Source organism: Scophthalmus maximus, chromosome 2 (assembly GCF_022379125.1).
Source record: "Scophthalmus maximus strain ysfricsl-2021 chromosome 2, ASM2237912v1, whole genome shotgun sequence".
Lineage (NCBI taxonomy): Eukaryota > Metazoa > Chordata > Actinopteri > Pleuronectiformes > Scophthalmidae > Scophthalmus > Scophthalmus maximus.
In genome coordinates this window covers 28,126,116-28,149,564 of record NC_061516.1, presented here as the reverse complement: position 1 = coordinate 28,149,564, position 23,449 = coordinate 28,126,116, and the positions used below count along the sequence as shown (strand labels likewise).

The following is a 23,449-nucleotide window of genomic DNA, read 5'->3' as shown; positions in this document are numbered from 1 at the left end:
CTCGACAGGACGAGGGAGAGCAGATAGTGTGACCTTAGGTACAAAAGACAGGAGCTAATACAAAGTAGAGACAGACACAATGTATATTTTTTTGTTTTCTTAATCCTGTGTAACAGACTGAATTACTTCAGGAACCTTTGAAATGCAGACATCGATGTCATAAAAAGCAACATGAAGAATCCAAGAATCAGCGGGATCCAGCCTCCTCAAGCTCACTTCAAGTTCAATATCAGCAAGACCGAGATGCTTTTTCTCTGCTCAAACTCAAATAGAGTAAGACCTCTCCAATCGCCGGCATCTCCTCACTTCATCCATTGCCTGTGGAGCGTCTCTCTTTCAGTGTATTCCATTTTAATTCCCACACATATATTAGCTTTAATGGTAGAGATATACATCAAGTCAATATATATAATATATATATTATATATGTCTTGGTTTTACTTGGCACGACCACCCTGATGTCAATAACATTTTTTTTTTAAAAAAGGTAATTCCAGGCACTAATCAATTTGCTCTGATGCATACTAAACGCAAATATGGGTTTAGTACCATTTAATTTCAAGTGATGGGAGAAAAATACCAAGCAGCACATGAACAACCTGTTCAAATACACAGGTCATTGTCACGACCACCACCTCTCTGGGTGTGTTTTGTCTGCCAGTGTCTTTTTTTGATTCTACCACTAGAAGGCACAGATTGGGAAGTTGGGATAAATAACAAAGTAGTTGAACTATTCCTACAACTGTACGAATTAAGCCTGCAAATGAATGAGTCATACATCGACAGTTAGATCAGACTAAATGAAACAATCAAATCCCCAAAAATAGTTTTTTCTATTTCCTATTGAATCAACTGACATTTTTCGCTGGGATACATGCAAAGCTTGAGGAAATGCAGGACAGTGGGAATGACTGAGGGAAGGTGGCCATTCATTTCTGAGGGGATGAAAGAAGTAAAGGAGATTTGATTTAACAGTAAATGAGAAAAAAAGGGAGGGTTCTATTACCAAGGGATGAAGAAGAAGAGATGCCACCCATGTACCACTTCAGCCCCTATTCACTGTCAGTCATTCTTTGTCCACAGAGAAAGTCGAGCCCCCCCCCCTGCCAAGTGAATGCTGCGCTCCACCACTTGTTCCCCTCCCCCCAAAAAATATCTCCATTGTCACAACCGGTAACCCACTGCCACTTCTTTACCCCATCCCACCCTCCCTCCACTTCCTTCTTCCTCCCACCCGCAGCCCTAACCTCAGATTGGTCAGCACCAACAGGTGCCTGGCCCACAGGCCTCCCAGTACAAACACAACCCCCCCCCTCGTCACTCCCAGCAGCACGCACCCAATCAGGCCGTAGTTTCACCCATGGAGCCGTGGGCACACGGTGAGGAGGAGACAGGAGAGAGAGGGCGGCCAGTTGAACAGTGTGTGCTGCTGAAGGTGCCAGCGAGGCAGTAATTCAACTGGAGGTGTGCATTTGTTTGCCTGAGCCAGGGAGGCGTGTGTGAGCTTTTGGAGACCGTCTATAGTTGGTTCCAGGTGAGGGTGCAGGGCCAAGTACCCGGCTGTAGCGGCAAGAGGGGCCTTTGACTGGCACGTGAAAGAGGATGTCATGACTGTCAAGGTTGGACGATTAAAGATGGAGCTCAACATTACTGTGACAGTGAAGACACTTATCGTCGTATGCAGCAGCCTTTGTCTCACCTTCACTGGTAAGGACGATCCTGTGAATGCCTACTGTGGCTATTTGTTTTTGAGGATGACTGAATGTTAAAGTGGAAAAATGCTATTTAGATTTGTGTTGTTGTCTTTAAAATATCTACTTTTCAAGATAAATGTGATAAAAGAGATCAAGCTAAATGTATCTTCCTTCAGCTGAAAGTGTCTGTGAGACCTCACCTCTAAAACAAGCATTAACATACTGTTCCCATTCCTTTTTTTAAATTAAGAAGCATGCGTTAAACTTGACAGTGACAGCAAGGGATGAAAACAAAGAGACGGCGAGAAGGAAAAACTAAAATGTTTGACTGCCTTTGACTTTGACCTTTGACCCGCCCCCCTCCCAACCAGGGCTTAGAAAACAAACCGTTGCCCGTGTGCTTGTTGGCGACCTGCGCTGCAGTGTTCCCATTCCTCTGTCTGTCCCAACACTACGGAACAGAATCCTTTCCACCTCCATTTACAAGAAGACACTCAGTGATTGAGGCTCTCAGCATAGTTACATTATGATCAGATAACGGACGAGCGTCCCTCTGCCGTTCTTTCGCACTCAGTTAAACCGGTATTGATTCCACTACCTCTGTATTTTTCCTTTTGGATAAAATCATTATTAGAATCGATTTGCAATGACTAGTTCTTATCTGGGCTCAGCTGAGTGCCTTTACTTTGGACCCTCTGACACCACGGTAGGAGAGGAAGAGCAAAAGAAACGCTTCCCCTGCATTTGGCCGATGACCTCCACAGAGGTTGTGATGGATGGTTCAAGTCCCTCTGTGAATCTACTGGGTGATTCTACATCTGTTTTCCCCAAAGATGCGGGGCCAAAACGTGACATGGGTGACACAAAGGGGGGGGGGGTGTCCCACGGACAGAAGTCCTCATTATGTGTCGTGTCGAAGATGCCTATGTCGTTCCACGTGAAAAGCGAAAGGAAGCTGCTCTGAGAACATATAATGAATCATATTAGCAGATCATTGTTTGTTAATCAGTCTATTTTTGTCTCTGATGGCGCTGGTATCCCAGACATCCCTTTGATCCCATTCCCCCCCGGCTGCATATCAATTACATTAGCTCAGCCACCTTTGCTACCCGTCGCACAACCACCAGCACCTGCCCCGCTGCTTTTGCCTGTCCCGTCTGTCCTTCTCTGTCTTTCTCACGTGTTTGTTCAGTCATATATACGGAACAGGAGGTCCATCATCAGTAGCTAGTGATAGACTTCTCGGAGATAACCTGTCACCACACAGAGAGCTTTATTCTGCAAAATCATAATACATACAAATTTTCCTTAGATTGTATTTCAGGCAATGAAGAGAAACCAGCTTGTGTTTCAATAATGGATTCTCTTGCACCGCCATTGAGCAGAATTTATCCTGAATCTATTTTTTAGATCAAATTATTATTATTTATCTATGTGCTTGACACAGTTTTTAATATGAATCAGAAAACACCCGTATCAATCCATCAATACCGGGTGTACATGAGCACACAGTGTATTTTTAGGGTCATCCTGGAGGGAATTGAACCCATAACCACTGCAGGCCTGATGCACGGATGCAAAGACAAAAAACATGCTGCGGTCTGGAAGTCTGAGGCTTAAATCTGCACATCAACACGGGGTTGGCTTGTGTTGCATACTCATCTAAATTTAACCACTTTGGATGGATGGATGGATGGATGGACGGGTGGATAGATGGCATCATGAAGGCAGGGCTGGTTTTCACCTGCGTCTTTCGCCTAGGAGCCTCAGAGACGGAGCGGAGGCTCCACCAGAAGATTTTTGAGAACTACAACATGAAGGTCAGACCAGCTCGTTACTGGGAGGAGAAGGTGATGGTGCGCGTTGGGATGACCCTCTCTCAGCTCGTCAGCCTGGTAAGCAACAAACACGCATGCATGCACGCTTATATGCACTATTCTGAACCGTTTATACATCAAGTCGCTTTATCATGTTAGCCCATGTCAAGAAAATGGGGTGCTTTCCCTGTACCCCCAAGATATAGTGGCATCACTAATGTTGGTCCCTCCCCCTCTGCGTCTGTCTATCCCACTACAGAATGAGAAGAACGGTGAGATGACAACCAACGTGTTCATGAATCTGGTACGAGCACGAGAAACATTCATCATCATCACTGAGCCGCGCTCTGCTGCTCTGACTCCTCTCCTGTCTGCTCTGTCGCTCTCGCCCTGGACGTGTCACTTTTTATAACCACAAATTACTTCTTGCTTTATCTCTCTTATTCTGCGACTCACTCTTGCCCCCCCCCCCCCCCCCCCCCCGCTAATTAGAATTCAATGTGGCTTGAGTGTTTGAGACAGTGGCGTGTGAGTCTGTCAAGACAAGTGGGATTTGAGTGACTTATCTAAGGCAGGAAAGACAGGGATGTACATGTAAATGCCAGAGCCATCAGCGTGCCCTAGTAATGATTTCACGTCTTGTCTGCGCGCTTCTCTCCTCCCACTCCACCTTCCTCCTTCACTCCTTCCTTCCTCCCTTTCCAGGCATGGACAGACTACAGGTTGTCATGGAACCCTGAGGAATATGAAGACATTAATGTTTTGAGGATTCCTCCCAACAAGGTGTGGCGTCCCGACATCTACCTCATAAACAAGTGAGTGTCATCGGCATCACCCCGCTTACACTTACCAACAGGAGGATCTTTCCAAATGGTGAAGCTATGAAGCTGTGAATGGTAGTGTTTTCCACCACTTTTTCCAGACCCAAACATCTCAACAACTAATGGGTGTATTGCTATTAAATTTAGAACAGTCCTCTCAGGATTAATAATCTTGATGCTCCTGTGACATTTCAGGTAATGCAGTTTTTAAATGGTCTAATACTGGTTCATAACAAGACATTCCCATCATAAGGAAATATATAGGCTAAATATATGCAAAGAATATATCCAGCAATGCATTATATATTGTATTTGTGGTATCCAAAGCCCCTTTTATCCTACAAAGGATACTGTTCTTCAACCCTTGTAGTCATTACCTTTTACTCATTACATTTTACAACCAAAAGTCAGAATGTACCACAGTTATAGATCGAGGTATACAAATTGTAGATATGTTAGTTAAGCCACAAGTCACAAATCATGTCAGGGATCCTACAATAGGATTTGCACAGAACAAGAGCTCACAAACAATGTGTCATTTGTCAATTTGTGTGATATTGCGATCACAACTCACCAAAAGCAGTGTGCATGCGGCAATAATACGTCTCTCAGTTGTATCAGTGTTAATATGAAATGCAATAGGATAATAATCTGACATTTTAGCATCCCGTTTGTCACTTTCTGTTTTCCTCCCTACAGCAATGACGGTCAGTTTGACGTGGCCTTGTATGTCAACGTCTTGGTTTACAGCGATGGGACAGTCAACTGGCTTCCCCCAGCCATCTACCGCAGCTCCTGCTCCATAGAGGTACAGTCAACCACGTCCTGTTCATAATTCACCTGTATCTACGTGGAGTTGGGTTCCTACGGTAAGTACGGATTGAACTGGCTTTTGACAACCTGCAGGTGGCGTACTTCCCATTTGACTGGCAGAACTGCAGCATGGTTTTCCGCTCGTACACCTATGATGCCTCCGAGGTGGACCTGCAGTACTTCCTGGATGATCAGGGCAAAGAGATCCAGGAGATAGTAATAGATGAGAATGCTTTCACTGGTTTGTTGCACACAGTAACTTCAGTTAATTTTTGCAGTCAAGCCTACAGTATATAGGCACTTTCCCTTATGAAAACACAATAACTTATGAGCTCTTATCATTTTATTGTCTTCTTTGGCTGCCATGGCTAACTTACTTCACAACAGTTTGTGGAATATAAATTGCACTTCACTTCAGAGATTTATGGGGTTGCAGATCAGCGACTAATGTCTGGTGTTTTATTTTCCTTATCAACCGCCTTTGTCTTCCCTCCGCAGAGAACGGAGAATGGGCTATCTGTCACAAACCCTCGCGGAAGAACATTAAGGAGGACCTGTATGAGGACATCACTTTCTATCTCGTCATTGAGAGGAAGCCTCTTTTCTACATCATCAACATCATCGTGCCCTGCATCCTCACCAGCGTGTTGGCCATATTTGTCTTCTACCTGCCTCCCGGAGCAGGTCAGCACAACTGATATGTTCTGACACTGTGACTACACATCACTGTCAAGGAGGGGGGGTTATGTGAGACTACTCTTTGATGCATTGTCTAATGTCATGACAAGAGGCATGTGTCAAATACAGACTACTTCATGAGGCAGCGTTTGAAGTAATGAGAGATTTATTGATTTAATATGGATTCAAGGAAAGTGACCTTGACCGGGAGTCAACTTTGTCAATCTTTGGCCTTGTGTGGCCAGAAAGAGTGATGTTTCACTGACGCAGCATGTAGATTCAATGGAAACAAACCAAAAAAACAAAAAAGGGGCAGAATGTTAGGTGCATGAAAACCTGAATTCACGCCCAACCTAAGCAGAGGCTTTGTTTCATTCAAACGACACTGAAGCTAGCAGAGTCGAATTTGCTGCTGCCCTGTCATAATTAATTGTCCAAGCCAAACCTGTCGTCTGCAGGGGAGAAGATGACTCTCTCAATTTCTGTCCTCATCGCTCTGACCGTCTTCATGCTGCTGCTGGCCGACAGAGTCCCAGAGACTTCCCTCGCCATCCCAATTATTGTCAACTACGTCATGTTCACCATGATCCTGGTGACCTTCTCTGTCATCCTCAGCGTGGTTGTCCTCAACCTGCACCACCGAACGCCCAGCACACACATCATGCCAAACTGGGTTCGAAAGGTGAGCCGGGGGTTTAACAGTCATCCAGATTTAATCTGGATGACATACATACATTTGTGCTATTCCGGCACCTTTGAGAATCCTGATTTTCACTGATTTCTGAACCATTAAATGTTCAGGTGTTCATTCATTTCCTGCCAAAGTACATCGGCATGAAAAGGCCAGGCGAAGAGGAACCTATGTTAAAGAAGTCTAATGATGACACACCTATCCAAAGCTTCAATGGACGGCAGCCCGGGGGAGAGTACTTCTTTCGCAAGATCAACCCTGATCTCGTCATACCCTGGAGAGACAAGTAAGGACACATTTATTAACAAGCAATCTACCACAAATATGACTCAATCAGACTAACATGAGCAAAACATGGGACGGATTATCATTTTTAGCTTGGGTGCTGTCAGATTTAAAGGTACGCTGTGAATTTTTTGACCACTAGTTGCAGTATGGTGCAGTGATTTAACAATTGGGTCACAGTTTCATTGTACTATTATCTATGTAATTTCTGCCTGTAACAAAACCAGAGATAAACACAATGTTTTTTGGCGAGAAATACAAAATCTTAACAATCAACAAGAATCAAAAATTCATTTAGTTTTTTCTAATTGCAAAGTTCCTAGGGTACATTTAATATAATATATTATTTATCTAAATCCTATATTATATTTTTATCCATGATTTGATTCATTAGTTCAGTCAAGAGGGAGACGATAATGATGGTAAAGATATAACAAACTGGAGTCAATTCCAAACACAAACCGAGCTCTTGAAAGAGATAAACAGCCAAAAATTTATTCCACCTATTACCTGTCAAGACTGTTAAAAAACCAAACCTAAAGTTATGACCACGACAGTCGTCCATCCTCATTCAGCCCATTTCCAGGCTAAGACGTAACACCGGGCAAAAGCTATTTCTATTAATGTTGATAAAAGCCAGCACGGTCATGAATCTTCTTTGTACAGTGTGCCAAAGTGTGAATGTTGGATCTGATGACAGACCAGCTAATGCAGCAAAGTACACAGTGTGCTAGACTTGGCAGACTTTGCAGCCATCACCACAGCAGCTCGGGGAATCTGTCAAGACAGTATCAGTGTGCATTGTATTGAATGGATTGCCATGAAAGTTAGATATTGGTGATGACCAGAGGATGCTAGTGATCTTCTGACTTTTCCTCAAGCACCGCCATCAGTGTGGCATTGGAACAGTGTGGCAGTGAAATAACAATCCAATCCAAATTCCATTTGGTCCAGTGCTCCATGTTAGAATGCTAATATGTTAAACTAAGAAGGCAAACATGAAGCCCTGCATCCTTATGAGGCTGCATTTAAAGACTGATGGCATCATAACGAAAGCGACTAGGCTGTTCCGTTCTGAAGGCCCCTTTAAATGCAGTACAGAACAACAAGGGATCCAGTGGGTGGACCCTTCTCGAACCAACCAATCCTAGGTCTCATTGCATTCTGTAGGCGAAGCTTACGAGCTAGCTATGGCTGACACGCTGTAGTAAGTGCAGTTCAAAGTAGCTAATGATGCAGTGGTAATGGTGGGACAAGCTGGTGATGCAAATAGGAAATCCTCTCTAGACCAGACCTTGTGTTTTTGATTTAGCCTTTTCTAGTGCAAGTCCTCCAAAGGATACGGCCCTTCAGTTGGACACAGTTACAGTAGGCTCTATGTATCTTACCTGATAAACATCAAAATATAGACATGTTTATTTTGAACATTCATTTAGCTGGCAGCAAGCACAACCTTGCAGAGCTGATAAGTTTATTCTTTAATAAGCTATTGCATAATATGTGCATATTACAGATACTCTAAGCTACAATGCAATTCTTAAATATCCTGTGCATTTCACGAGTGCTTTTCAAACAAATGCAGTATACCTGCGACGTATTTAATGTAAAAAACTATCAGAAGCTGAGTGATGGATGGTGTTTCTTTTTCTGAATTTGAGACATTGTTATGTCGCTGTTTCAATCAGCACAGACGCTGGCTTGATCCATGACCTTACCCCTTTTTGATATTCTTATAAGAGCCTTAATTCTCTGTGACTTGTTAGTTCAAAGTCGATGTGCTGTGATGTAGATTTTCTTGCTCAGAAACTGGTAAAAAAACACTCTTAGCTACTATGAAACAATTTAGGTAAATTCAGTAAACTGTAAGACTATAACTATATAAGAAAAACACCAAGCCGTTTGTCTGTTCAGCCACGATGGTTGTCACTGCTTAGAACTATACTGTTCTTCTCTTATACAGTACCAGTAGACATTGGATATTTAGATCAAAACGATGAGTCACTTTCAGTGATCGAGAGCGAAATATATGTCTGAAATATTCACTTCAGGTCAGGCTGCCTGTCCAACTATGCAGGCCTCAGTCAGGTTAATGTGCCAGTAGGCCTCTATGCCACCCAGCCCCGGTATTATAACCAGTCCTGGTGCTGGGGCATCTCTCATCCCGTTCCAGAGGCATCAGATTCAGCTCCAGCTAAGCCCCACGCTCCAGTCCACAGTCGCCAGTGACTAAGCCTCTGTTTAGGTTGGGCATTAGGGGGTAATCCCACAGAAAGGAGGTGGAGGCAGCGGGTGAACAATGGATAGGGGTAGATGAGAGGAGGGGGAAGACCGGTGCTGAGTGATCGGTGCGATTTCGTCATTTTTGATATGGAAGAGATGCTGGTTGGGCTATCGGGCGCCATCGTTCAGTCTGTGCCACGATGACATCTTCTCTGTAACCACCTCTTTTTATCTTGATCTTCTGTCAGAGGGTCAGCTAGAGCATGGTGTTGTCCTCGACAGCACATTTATGATATTTTTCTGGATGTTTGATGATGTATGTACAGTATCAGTGTACTGTGTGCATGTGTGTGTGTGTGTGTGTGTGTTGTGTGTCATTGTGAGAAGGGCTCCTTGTGTCTGTAGTAATGAATGCAAGCTATAGAATGTAGATGGCATGCAGCTTGTAGAGCACCACATGGCTCTGATGTGAGGCGGTGACACACACACACAAACACACACACACACACACACACACACACACACACAGGAGCTTATGGTCTGTGGTCACCCAGTTTTTATTGTCATGCAACCCATCTGCTGTCACGCAATCTTTCTGTGGCACTGATAACTCGTCCTGCTCCTTCTCCGACGCCCTCTGCAGTTCTGCACACAGTAAACGCCACACAAAATATACACTGTACACTACATACATGTACATGAACAGTGTGTACTGTAGACATGTAGCAAAGGGGCGAACATGACACATGCACTGTGGTGCCGAGCCAGGCTTCTTCAGAGGGTGACACATATGTGTCATGTTTCATGGGATAAAGATACAATATAGCACTAATTACATAATGATAAAAGATTAACCCAAAGTCCCTGAAATTAGTTGTTAGTGACACAGCATAAAACATGAGCAAGAGACGAGATGACTGAAGATCTCTATCTGTTCACATGAGCATCTCCTATATGAAGAAATTAATTTGAAGAGAAGATTAAAAAAAGAATAAAAAAAGGATGTAACCAACAACAACTGACAAGAAGTACGGGTTTTAGTAGGGGACACTGTGAGGCACTAATGACCACCATAGCAGAATAATGGCAAAGCATTTTTTTTAAATATCTAAAATAAAGTTTTCACAATTTTAGAATATAGAATACAGTAACAGCAGAAACCATAGAGACTGGTGTTTACAGAAAAATATTGATATTGTGTTTCAGTCCAATCTTTTATCTTTCCAGGGTTAGAGTTTGGGTATCTTCCCAAAGCTAATATAAAAAATTGAAGGACATTTTTTTTTTCCTTCATTAGAGAAAAGTAATTTCAGCATGTCAACATTCATCACAGGGAACACTTGTGCAAGTGACGATTTGAGGATGTGCAAAACACGTCCAGGTTTTACAAGAGGTGTGGGGTGAATGGGGTGAGCACAGGGCAGGAGGAGGAAGAGAGCAAATAGTAAACGTCCTATTGAAGTGTTTGCTTAAAGGGATAGTGCAGTGGTTTTGAAGTGGGGTTGTATGAGTTACTTATGCATAGATAATATGTTACCTTATGGAGATGGTGATCAGCGCTGTCATTTCACGGAGTTTGTGGGAGAAATGGAAGTAGCGAAAGTCAGGGTCCTACTGTTGCAGAGGGGACCACATTTCTAAATGCTTACCAAAAAAATAAATGTCCGTGATACGCTGCTGCTCTGCATCGGCGCGAGTTTGTGTAGTAATAGATGGCCGAAGTACGCTTGAAAAAAAGTGCAAAAAATAAAAGGCCGTCTGGCGGCAAACCAGTGAAAAATACATTATCTAGCATAGAATTGAACAGATTTTTTTTTTTAAGGTAAGCATTTCTCCATAAGGTAACATATTAACTATGCATAAGTACCTCATACAACCCCACTTTAAAATCACTGAACTATCCTTTTAAAACTGTAACGTGTGGTCAGGCAGTACTGTTTATATTGACTTACTTTTCAACAAAGTCAGTCACTGACATATATATACATGTCTATACATGTGTGGGTACTGAACATACGTGTGTAAATATAAATTCCTCAAATACATATTTAAGATTGTGTTTATGAGTCAATCATGTGGACTCGGCACGACAAGAATGCTGTCAATAAGAGCCTCTCACTCTCTGCTCATATGTTTTGCTTCATGGAACAGCTGTGGGACGGGTAAGAATGGGGGGGTCAGAGGTCACAGCGTAACACAAATGTTTTCCCCCGGTGTTGTGTCAATGTCGCCCCTCTGTCGCGTGGAGTGTGCTGCTGTCAGTCAGCGTGCGGAGGAGGCGCGGGAGGCAAGGGGCCGTCGGTAGTTCTGCTCGTCAGTGGCTGGGGGGCACACACAACGCGTTATGTATGTTATGAAGAGGCAACAGTGACACCTGCATCTATACTGAGTGCCCTCCACCGGACAGAGAATGTCAGCGCTTGTTTGTGAAAGATGCTCGTGACTCGTGGGGTGCACAACAATAAATCTGAGCATTTGTGACGAGTGGAGCTATATATAAATGTAGATGTAGTCTTGACAAGATATATATTCCTAGGCTAGAATGTGTTTTCAATCGGTGTCCAGTTTATCAGTAGTTTATATTTCTGTAAACAGAAACTGCATATATTTGAATACATATGAAAACAACAACAAAAAAAGACTAAAGAAAAAAGATCCTTTGGAAAAATGCAATCAAATAGATCTTGAGTAATTATTATCATTTTTATTTAGTTTTATGTTATTATTGAGCATTGAGTCTATACTTAAGACAGTTTTTTTACAGGACCAAATATCTTACGGTAGCCATCATCCATGTTTCCAATGCTCTTGTCTGTTCCTTTGCCCCCTGCTCTCCAAGTTCTGTCTTTCTCTGCATTTCTGTCTTTTAGATGCGAGAGCACAGTGCAGCTCCAGCGCCTCCCCAACACCGACAGCTACTGTCTGATCCTCCCTCCCAACCTGAAGTCAGCCATCGCCGCCGTGACATACATGGCCGAGCAGCTGAAGAAGCAGGACACGGATGACACGGTGAGAGATGTGCTCGACGCGGCGCGACATGGCCCACGTTGTCGGGCAGCTTGTTATCCAGTCCGTCCACTGTTCCTACAGCAGTGCACAGTGTTTTGCCCCGGCTGTGTGGATGTGTCATTGCATACACGCTGTGGAGTACAATACTGACTGTTTTTATGTGTGTGTGTGTGTGTGGTTCCCCTCCAGATGACAGGAGATTGGCAGTTCATTGCTCTGGTGGTGGACCGTCTCTTCCTGTGGCTGTTTGTCATCATCACCACCCTTGGAACCCTGGCCATGTTCTTAGATGCCAGTTTCAACTACACTCCCGATGAGCCCTTCCCATAGAAGACAAAACACACACACACACACACACACACACACACCAGATCTGGCTTTCCATAAATACCTGTTAAATAATGATGCTGTTGACCTCTAATTGTACATTATACATTTTGCATAAATAATAGTACACAGGCGTGACACACAGCTGGAATAAAAAAACAGAATCCATGTATAGATTTGTAGAAGGTAAATGTATATGTGGTAACACTCAGTGGTTTTTGTCTAAATCATGTATTTACAGTAACATATTGTGATGTTCTTCATTTGTGTGTAAAAGCTTGAAATACATGTTTCTTGAAAGTTACAGTGTACGTGTTATTTAAAAAAACATCATTAAAGATGTGCTTTTTCAAGTATGAAGCAAACTCTGAACTGCCCCATTGATCGATGAATATGGGCGCTGACTCTTCATCAATAACCGCCTTCATATGCCTTTACTCAATTTGCCAGGTCCTGGAATGAGGTACAGACATAAAAAATGCCGCAGTCACGAAAGATGATGGGATAGAGCATAAAGAAATACAATAAAAATATTATCTGGCCTAATGGTGGCACTATACCTGACAAAATATATCTGTATAGGGCAGAGGTCAGTGAATATTGGCTATAACTGTTAAAACATTTATCCAGTTATCATAAATCTTTGTACATGTCTATGGCCTGTGATTGGGAAAAAACATTTTAAGCTGAACTCAGAGGGACATGTGGACCAAAATGTCACAATTAAGTAAATCAATGCACCAGCAATGAATAGGTCCAATAATATTCATACTATATATAAATAATACACTAAAGGGCACACATGAATACACTCGATAGTAGTACCACATCAATCCACCGGGTGGCAGGCATGTGCAGCATTTTTTTCACTTTACTTCTCTTCTACAGAGCACAAAACAGAAAAGACAATTTCTTAGTATATGCCAAAGAAATATGAAAACTGAGGAGTTACTCGAACTCATATTTATTTTGAAATTTGATATGAAGTTCCTGTTACATTTCTCTCTCATGCATTAGTTAATGTATTGTGTTGAAAGTGTTTAAAAGTCTGTTTTGTGACGTTGTCTCCATGGTGACGGAGAGGGCCGGACTGGGTCTGATTGACATGTACTAAATTGTATGACAGAAGGTGAAGATTATACATGTGCATGTGTATTTCTTCATTCCTGTGATCAATATACATGTATAATCATCTTTCTTCTTGTTTGCAGGACCAGTTTGAGTTCACACTGATTGCTGTGTGAACACAGTGTCATCGGAAGTCATCGTTGTCCTGGTGGCTCTGCCCCAGTAACACCAGTGAGATTCAGACCAGTCCCAGGTCCGACAGACTGACCCTGCCTCCTGACTCTCGCACTCAGACCTTACATTCCTTTTCTCGATATGATGATGATGATTATCACAGTCACGGTCTGTCTGTCTGTCGGGTGATGCCTTCAAGGATTGGAAGGAATTACACAGGCATCTATGTGATTTTAGCTGTTTGTGTTGCATTCGCTGCTTATCTGAGTAAAAAAAAGTCACACCAGAATGATAAAATGCATTAAAATGAATTCCGAAATGAAGCTGCATGTCCCATCACAGGGTTACATGTGTTACATTAAAAGGAAAGATGAGCTTGAATTTGTTATCTTTTGAACCACGGTTTTCACTCAATGTCATATTTCACTTATCTCTAAATGATGATATGAGTGGAAAAATGTAAAGACACTATTGTTTCTATCACCTATTAAATCAAATGTCTGATAGCGTAGGTGAGCTGCAGTGCTATAAATGCCATAAATCATGTTGACAAAAGTATCCTATAATCATCTGAGATTATTTTACCGTCAGCTCTGTTGAATATGGCCATCTCTATATTTACCCCATTAACAGGAAACAATGCATTCAACCCAACACACATAAAGCATGAAAAACAATTGCAAAAGGGATGCCAAATGACCAAAATGAGACAAAGCCACAATGGGAAATGACCATATTTGTGCAAAACATAATATAAAGTGAAACGTAAAGGCAACTAAAAAGGGGCAAACTGACTAAAAGGAAACGCAAAAACCACTATAAAGAGATTCAAAAGACCACAAAACAACTAAAATAAGAGATAACATGTCCAAACTTCCACAGAGATCCAAAACAACCGCAACGAGATATTGAAGAACCGTTAAAACCGTTTTTCCTCATGCGACAAACGTGCCCCTTCTTCTTTGAATCTGCACCCCCAGTGAATTAGGTTGTTTTACAGTGAAGTACATTCCACAGTCACACTGTAGCCACTTTCATGCTCACTGGTGTGCAGCATAAAGCCCCAGTGTAAGCATGCATGTAGCACTTGCCAAGCCTTCGGGAAGAAAAGAACATCTCAGAGGGAAGACAAGAAGAGAATGAGTCCACAGGACCGACAACACAATCTGCTGGTCCTGTCCCGCTGCTGCTGCACAAAAGCCGAGTCTCGTTGCATGAGAAGGCTTAAAGATGGAAAAGGACAGGGGACGTGACGAGAAGGGCGCCATCCCCCTCGTTTGCGCACTCGGAGCTTTTCAGGGGGGAAAAAGCCGTGGGCCCAGTGTGTTTTATTGCTAATTCCTCTGTGACTTCCAAGGGGCACTTAAAGGACTTCAATCATCAGATTTGCACTCCGCTCGCTCACTTCAGACCCAGAGGAGGCCTCAGGAATGGGAGGGGGAACGCGCCCCCCCCCAGGAGAATGTCGCCGGTGCTCCTCTTTGGGCTGATTTAGCTGTTTTCCTTTTCACCTCCTGTTGAATGTTGGGCAACGGCGAAACCAGAGAGACAAATGTGTGTTTACGCTTTTAAAAAAAGAAAGAAGTATGAGGGGAAAAGAGGGGAGGAGGGGACAATGTTCTTTTTGTATTCTTTGCCATCCAGGAACCTGGGTGGAAAAAAGCGGCCAAGAGGACATCATATAAATCAGGTTACCAGTAGCAACAGCACCGGTAGACTGGCCACTCTCTTCTTCCCACTCATTCTTCTCTTCCACATCTCGCACAGTGTTCTGTGCCCACCTTCCTCACCTACATTTTCTTCATTGTCGCTCCTTCACCTTTCCCTTTCCCACCTTAACCTCCGGGACACATTCCGCCCCCAAACATTGTCAGCCTCACCATCAAAGTGGGACTGATTCCATGAAGTGTTTGGCCATTCCTCCCCGGCAACGATTCGGCATTTCTTGGCCTCTACAGCTAAATCTTGAGGCCTATTATTACAACGGCCTGCATACAGTCGGAGGGGAAAGGAGTTATGGTGAGAGAAGATTGCGGGTGAAGGTGCAGGGAAAGGGCGAGAACATGAGAAAATGAAGTTTTGGGCAGAGGAGAAGGAAACAGACCTGTGAGAGCGATCAAGCGAGGGGCCTCATTAAATCTAAATAGGTGACCCAGCCAGTAGGTGAGCACATTCCCATTAACTTGGCAGCGTGGATAACTTCCTCCAGGCTTATGGGTTATTACTTCCTCTCCCATCGCTGCAAGACTATTGTTTAGCCGCAGCCTGAGGTCGTGCACACTGCAGGGCTAAGCCTGATCTCTGATATGGACAATGCTTGCTATTGTCTCTTGCCCGCCTTCATTCACTATACAGGAAGTGGCTACAACTCGCATCAACAGCTGCATTGTAAAATATCATAAACTAACAACGGGTATGATATAGGCATATCCGATTAATTAATATACCATTGAATTCATTAATGAAACCCACAAATACATACAGATTGCACAAACATCTGCAAGGACATCTCTTCTTACAATACAGAGTCAATACAGAGTGGGCCTGTAATCCCAACTCTACTGCACAGCTTCTCCTTTTGGGGATCATTGAGAATTACCAGTGAATATTAGATATATAATATTATAGAACATTAGAAGCTCCAACAGAACGTTTTCAGTTGCATCACAGCTGAGCTGTTACTGTATTGGCAGTTTGCGGGCGATTGTTGAAGATGTCTGATGTGGCAGTTGTCTTTGCCACGTCAAAGCCATCTTCACAAAAGTTATTCCAGACATTTGACTCCAACATCCCCATGTTGTTGTACTTGTTGAAACTTGGAAGTCTGTCACAAGTGTGTGACTGTCACAGTGTCAGTGCTGTTAGCGTCAGGTGAAAGCAGCGACGCAGTGAACTGTCACTGTTAAAAATGTCCTTGTCCGAGAATAACAGCCTTATTCTTAAGGTCATCCAACCTCCTCATCATGCAATAACCTGTATTTATTAAGTTTGATTTATTTTGACCTAATTTTTTATTATAATGTGATGATGTTCATCTCTGTTTGCAGTTACTTTTCACGTGTTCAGTGGTTTCAAATTATCCTTTAATGCTTTGCTTCACATTTCATGATATCAACCTTTGATAGTATTTCCAATAAAGCCCTACTTTCATATCAGAATATCTATGAATTGTTTTGGGAACAACCAATAACAACCAATAAATATTTGATGAAGTGTTATCCAAAAGCAGATTATGGGACACTGTGCATTCTCTAAAGCCATGGGTTTTCTCGTGAGCCCGCAACATTCAGTCGACTAGATGAGTTTTCTGCATTAAATCTTTGCGTTCTCATGCAGCAGTTTACAGCACCTCATTACCACCTCAGTGGAAACAGGGAGGTCGTGAATCTGCTCGGAGCCTGTCAGCGGCGTGTGATCGATGACCTGGGCTAAAAGGACAGTTACAGGAGCTCAGGCGTCTTTGTACGGAGACATGAGCTTGAGTTACAGCTTCGGCCTGGGTCAGTTAGTGACTGTATATATATATATATATATTGTGTGTGTGTGTGTGTGTGTGTGTGTGTGTACTATATTCACACACTTTCTAAAACACAACCCTAAATAACATGTTGAGTAACATTTTAAAACTACTACTGTATAACAATATTAATTGTCATATAATAGTCTTTTAAACACTCACCTAAAGTGAGAAACTTCAATCAGAGTCACATCTTCTATGGCTTCATAATGCATATCATGGGAATGTACAATATGCCATATGCAGATAGAGCTCATCCAGATAGATGTGCCCCCCCCCCCAATGCACCCTTGAGCATACAGTCAAAAAATAAAGAATTTGAAATAAAGTCGTGTGCGAGTGTGTGTGACACAGGGCAATTTCGAGAGAGGTCAGAAATGGCAAAGCAACCTGTTGCTTTGCTGGAGGCGCACGCAGGAGACATTTCCCAGCAGCGACTCCCAGGGGGATCGCAGCTCCGCGCATCAGCGGGCATGATAGAATTACACACCCACTTTCACACCGTCAGCCACGTCCTGCAAGAGCCCATCCCCGACTGAAGACCCCCGGCACACAGCTCAGGGGCCACACGGACACCGCCGGCGCCTTTGGCACGCGTCAATGACCACTTGCAGAACTTGATAAGAAGAGATTCGTAGCGCGCAGAGAGCGAAACGCACTCGGGATCTTCTTGTTTTTCTTCTTTTTTTTTAAGTTTGCAGAAAAGGGGACTTAAAGAAAAGAAGGGAGAAAAAAAACAACGATGGCCAACTCCGGTATCCAGCTGTTGGGGTTTTTCCTGTCGCTGATGGGCATCGTGGGACTGATCGTCGGGACTGTCCTGCCGCAGTGGAAGATGTCCGCGTACGTCGGGGACAACATCATCACCGCCGTGGCCATGTACCAGGGCCTGTGGATGTCGTGCGCCTTCCAGAGCACCGGGCAGCTCCAGTGCAAAATCTACGACTCCATCCTGCTGCTCGACAGTGAGTGTTGGTTCTGATGTGTTCTACTGATGCTTATACTTATTTATTTATTTATTTATTTATTTTTTATGTTTTAGTGATACATTGCCAGTCAGCACAGGGCATTAACATCAACTGCTACCCTGTTAAAGTGCTGCATTGTTCTTCTCCACCTGTGGACCCACCTGGTCCATCAGAGCACCTCCTTCATCTGAATGAAGCCTCAGTGCACCACATAGTTTTTTTACCTCAGGGTATAATTTACTCATCATGCCTTGATTACCATCCACTGTCTTCTGTTAGATTATCACCACTACTACAGTGCCACATTGTCACTGTCTTGGGGGGGGGGGGGGGGTGAAAAGGAACCAAGGCATTAAACCGCATCCTAATACACACAAACTTCCACCGACACTCACATACAAGGTGATACATCACCCGAGCATCATCGCTCCGCGATCAGTGAGAAAGCCTTTAGTGAACAATGAAATTCCTTTGAGACAAAAAAGCCCAGTTTTGTTTCATTTGACACAAGTCATTGCTGTCAACTCGAGGTCCCGGCGACAAACTGTCTGCTCTGCTTCACCAGAGACAGGGGATGACCCTCGGTAGGGCGCATATCTCCGCCGAGGTCCTTCAGCCCCCTTTAAATTCCATCAGGACGCAACAAAATTGCACACACTCACATAGATATGAGTCCCCTAAATATGCTTGATCAATAAACAAATTATCTCGCGCTATGTTAACGGAAGCGACAAAAAAAAAGTTCTCCCCTTTGTCCGGATCCATGCCAAATTGTATGGGTTATTTTCGAGGCCCATGGCCAATCCTTACACCAACAAACAAACTAACAAATGGCAAAAACAAAACCTCCTTTTTGAAAGTAACAAAACAGCACAAATGTCAAAGAGATGGTTTTCCAGAGATTTGGCCAAAATATTATATGCATCACAACTTCATGGGGAGTGGTAGTAAATTAACCAGAGCACACAGGCTTCCCCGACCTTTCTGCTGAACATCAACCATCACAGTGATTTATTGTGATTAATGAAAAGTTTAACAAACAGAAAATACATCTCCAATTCAGGTTTTGCATACATAGCACCAGTCATGCAGTGATAACCAGACGGAGCCTGCAGATGTTTGGGCTCTTATTGCTGACTTAACACACAGGACACATCGGACGGATGGGGTCCGAAGCCAATAATGACCAATGACCACTTCACTTTCTGTGCTAATCTTGATTTGAAACTGAAAATGTATTGCACATACAGTATAAATGAAATGTGTTATCATTATTATTATATCTGATGGAATCAGCACTATGTTCACTGCATACAGCCAGCTTAATGGTGAGCTGGATCACCAACCAGGACATGTGGGCAACTAGATTTTTGCTTCAGACCCTGAGATAATCTGATTCATATCATCTGTTCTTGTCATGTTGTGGAAGGGTCTGGAAAATTGTTGCGGTGCAGATTCCTAACTTTTTGAACTGGGGGGGCGTCTCTGTGGAGTAATCGAAGGGTTAAGTGACCAATTGGCTAAAATGATTGTGTGCACCCTGCAGGATCTGCATTTATTACTTAATCCACAATATTGTTTTCCGTTCCTCACTATTTTATAGAGTTCAGCCCCCCCCCATCTCCTCTCTCTCCTCTACATGCTCTTCCCCTCTGTGTCTCTCTACCCATCCCTCAGTCCCTCCCACTCTGCTGGAGTGTTTTGTTTGTTTGGGCAGGGCAGGGCAGGGATGGCCTAGACTGGCACAGACTGGTTCTAGGTGGACAGAGGGTGGGGGAGATGGGGCACCCTTGTGGTAGGTTTATAGTGTGAGGGAAGGAGGGGTGGGGTGGGGGTGGGGGGTTGCTGACCGATGAGGATCCTGGGATCCTGACAGTTGTGTTCCAGCAGGCCTCTCAAACAGCAACAGACGGGAGGGAGGGAGACTGTGAAAAGGAAAAGAGAGTGAGAGATGTTTTTTTTCTGTTTGTGTGTGCCGGTGTGTGTGTGTGTGTGTGTATGTGTGTGTCCGTGTCCATGTGTATCCCATGGTTTCTCTTCCAGGAAAAGCTCACATTAAAGTGTCCAGAAAGGCTAATGTGAATGTAATTCACATCCTCTGGACACACTCATAAAGCCTCTTTCATAGGTTGTGGATGGTTTATTAGTCTTGCCTTATCATCTTCTATTTCACACTTCCAGACTTTCCAAACACGATTCATTATTCCACTTCATGTGCTCTTTGTGCTTTGGCTAACTGCTGCATTTTAACCTTTTCTGTGTTGCACTCTCGCATTCCACAACACAAAGTGGGATCTACGGCTGCCCAGCCTGGCAGAATCAGCACACTCTTCCTGTTATAAACACAATCATTAACAGGATTCCCTCTCTCTGTCTTCTCCAGGTTCGCTCCAGGCCACTCGAGCCTTGATGATAGTTGGCATCATCGTGTCCATAGCAGGGCTAGGTGTGGCCTGCATGGGAATGAAGTGCACCACCTGCGGAGGGAGCGAAAAACTGCGCAAGTCCCGCATCGCCATGACAGGAGGCATCATCCTCCTCGTGGGCGGTGAGGATGAGAAGGCTCCTTTTTGAGTTTAAACCCATTTGATGCAAAGTATCCATTAAAAACACCGAGAATGTGAACTCCCTCAAACGTTTGCATCAAAATAAACCATTTAAATATGTTTTAATAACCTATGGGTACCTGCACTTTTTGAGATGGCAGCTAATGTGAGAGAGTCTTGATTATGACTGAAAAATTAAAGGGAAAACCAACAGAGAGATGTTGTTCCACCTCAAACTGCATAACAGCATCTACGTGTGCGGAAAGTCAAGCCGATCTGGAAGTGCCTGGAACCTGTTTGCTCTCGGATGACCAATAGGGGGCGACTTAAGAACAAGTCTGTTTCTATAGAAGTCAATGTGGAAAGGACTCTACTTCTCACTTGATTTATAGCGTCCGTTTTTGGTCTCAAGCTCTTGTTCCAAGTCTTCTCTAATACACCATGATGTTCATTCTGTAAAATGTGGTCCCATTTAGGGTAAAATGGACAATAAAAGTGCAGTATTGGGCCGTGGATTGACAGAGTACATTTTATAGTTATTGTGATATTATAGGCAGGACCTAAAAAACACTTTCATCCCAGACTCACCCAAACTCACCTCGCACAGTTGCTTAGATCTCATGTGCATCCAGCAACAGGTAGTATGAGGAAGTTTGATCCCCAGTCCAAAAAGCCCACTCTTCTGCTCAGGCCCCTCAGAGGTCACAAGACTGAATGAGGCCAGTTCTCCTGGCACTGATTCTAACGGGGTCAAACTGCCTCTGAAGGGATCAGAAGCACTGAACGCTACAGTAAATGTGCTGGAGTCAACATAGTGACTACAAAAGGGATAAAAGCGTATCTGCTCTCTCAGGTTCTGATGACAGACTGGTTGATGGATGACTTTTTTCTCCTCTCAGGGCTTTGTGCCATCGTAGCGTGCTCCTGGTTTGCTCACAATGTCATCCGGGCTTTCTATAACCCCTACACTCCTGTCAACACCAAGTAAGTAACCCAAACCTCCACCTATTTCACAGCTTTTATCACTTAACTTTGTTGATTGACAATAAAGTATTTCTCTATATCTGCATTTTACGTATAAAAATGTATAATGATATATGATAGTGTAGTGTAAACTCTTTTTTTTTTTTTACAGATGAATCCACTTAACAGTATATACAGTAGTTATAAAGTGCTCCACCTCATCCACCTATTTCTATAATATTCTTTAAATTAATCAGTGATGAACACCTACATGGTATAATATTGATGATATGTTTGTATATCAAAATTTACAAAAGTATAATTTTTAAGTAACATTGTGATATTGCTTGAGTGACACTACTGTATGTATATAAAAAGGCCATTATTCATCTTATATCATCCGTCCATCGTCTCAAAGTCTTACAACAATTTTCTTTTTTCTTTCTTTTCCTTTCTTTCTTTCGGCAGGTTTGAGTTTGGTGCAGCCATCTTCATCGCGTGGGGCGGCTCCCTCTTAGACGTCCTCGGCGGCGCCATGTTGGCTGCTTCTTGTCCAAGAAAGAAGCAGGTGTCCAAATATCCGTCCATGGCCAGTTCCCGCTCCGGTGCTCAGAGCGGCACGAAGGAATATGTCTGAGAGGTGCCGACCACCACACAGAGCCTGGGACTCGAGGAAGTTTCCCCCCTGCTTATTGCAGCACCGGCGAGGAGTAAAAAAAAAAAAACAGGAAGGATTATGGGCAGTCGTGAATCATAAGACAGATGCAAAGAGTTACTGAAAATGGGACTTTGACCTTACTTTTTCATTCAGGCCTTTGATAACCCCTCGATTATCATGCAGCAATCTCACTCATTTTGCGAACGGTGTCTCGCACCCCGCACACACATTCCACAGTTGTTTACAAGTGGGCTTCGCAAACACATTATAATTGGATCCCCTGACTTAATAGACAAGCCTCTGGGTGGAACCTCTTGAATCGTATCCTAAAGGGTGGATCGTAGCCAATGCTTGCACGTCCATGCTAGAACCGGCATCTGTTAGCATTTGCCGTGTAATTGAAAGTAATCAATTCCAGTTGAGCGACCTAGGCTGAGAATCAGGGGGCTCCGAACGACAGACACACAGGGTGACAATGCAATGTTTTGTGTAAACTGTTGGTGGCTCTAAAATAGATTTCCTGCGACTTCGCACACAGCGCTCACTGTGTAGGGTGAGCATGTCACACAGGCCTTTTACTACAACACTCACGACAGGCCCCACGCCTCTTCACACCAGTGTGTTACAAACCCTGCTCAGCATGGGAAATATTTCATCATGTAGTCACTGTGCCACGATCGCTCTCATAGCTTCCACATCAGCCGCTATGAGAATGAACTGCCTCTATTTATTTTGTCAAACGTAGCTTTTTTTTTTTTTGCTCGTGTAGATTTTCATAATTGATAGTCAACTGTGGCCCTTTTGTAGCTTTTCAGAGATTCTGTCATATATGTATGTTTTATGCTCTGACTTTTTTTTATGTCATAGTTTTATACATTCGGCTCATCTAGCAGGTAATGGTGTAACGAAACATTTTTAACATGTATAATCGTACTGAAATAATAAAGATATTGCAACATTGTTAATTGTGTAATGGTCAGCAGCACATTATGCTGTAGATTAAAAAAAACAAAAAAAACTGAAACAGCTTTGAGCATAGGTCACGTGTGCTCCCATTTGCAAAATAGCCCATGCTCTCGCTTTCATCAAATCAGAAATTTTATATCTGAGTATGGAATTATCATTATATTAGTCCCCGGGCATTGAGAAATTGTTTTGCTTGTTGCCAATTGTCTTGGCTGTTTGACCTTCACTGTGCAA

The 23,449-nt window shown here is 43.3% G+C and overlaps 2 protein-coding genes across 2 annotated transcripts; both read left to right on the top strand.

The window, feature by feature from the left end:
* Positions 1-1,354: 1,354 nt before the first annotated feature.
* On the top strand, positions 1,355-12,727 carry chrnb1l (cholinergic receptor, nicotinic, beta 1 (muscle) like). The gene is made up of 11 exons (XM_035626916.2): positions 1,355-1,707; positions 3,456-3,589; positions 3,771-3,815; positions 4,217-4,326; positions 5,032-5,140; positions 5,239-5,386; positions 5,644-5,829; positions 6,282-6,505; positions 6,625-6,800; positions 11,890-12,028; positions 12,218-12,727. Exons 1-11 carry the CDS (start codon positions 1,608-1,610, stop codon positions 12,356-12,358), a joined length of 1,512 nt encoding a protein of 503 aa, XP_035482809.1. The 5' UTR covers positions 1,355-1,607; the 3' UTR covers positions 12,359-12,727.
* Positions 12,728-17,530: 4,803 nt separating this feature from the next.
* Positions 17,531-23,209, top strand: cldn7a (claudin 7a). The gene is made up of 4 exons (XM_035626132.2): positions 17,531-18,079; positions 20,466-20,630; positions 21,528-21,612; positions 22,060-23,209. The coding sequence occupies exons 1-4, from the start codon at positions 17,857-17,859 to the stop codon at positions 22,226-22,228; spliced, it is 642 nt and encodes a 213-aa protein (XP_035482025.1). The 5' UTR covers positions 17,531-17,856; the 3' UTR covers positions 22,229-23,209.
* The last annotated feature ends 240 nt before the right edge of the window (positions 23,210-23,449 follow it).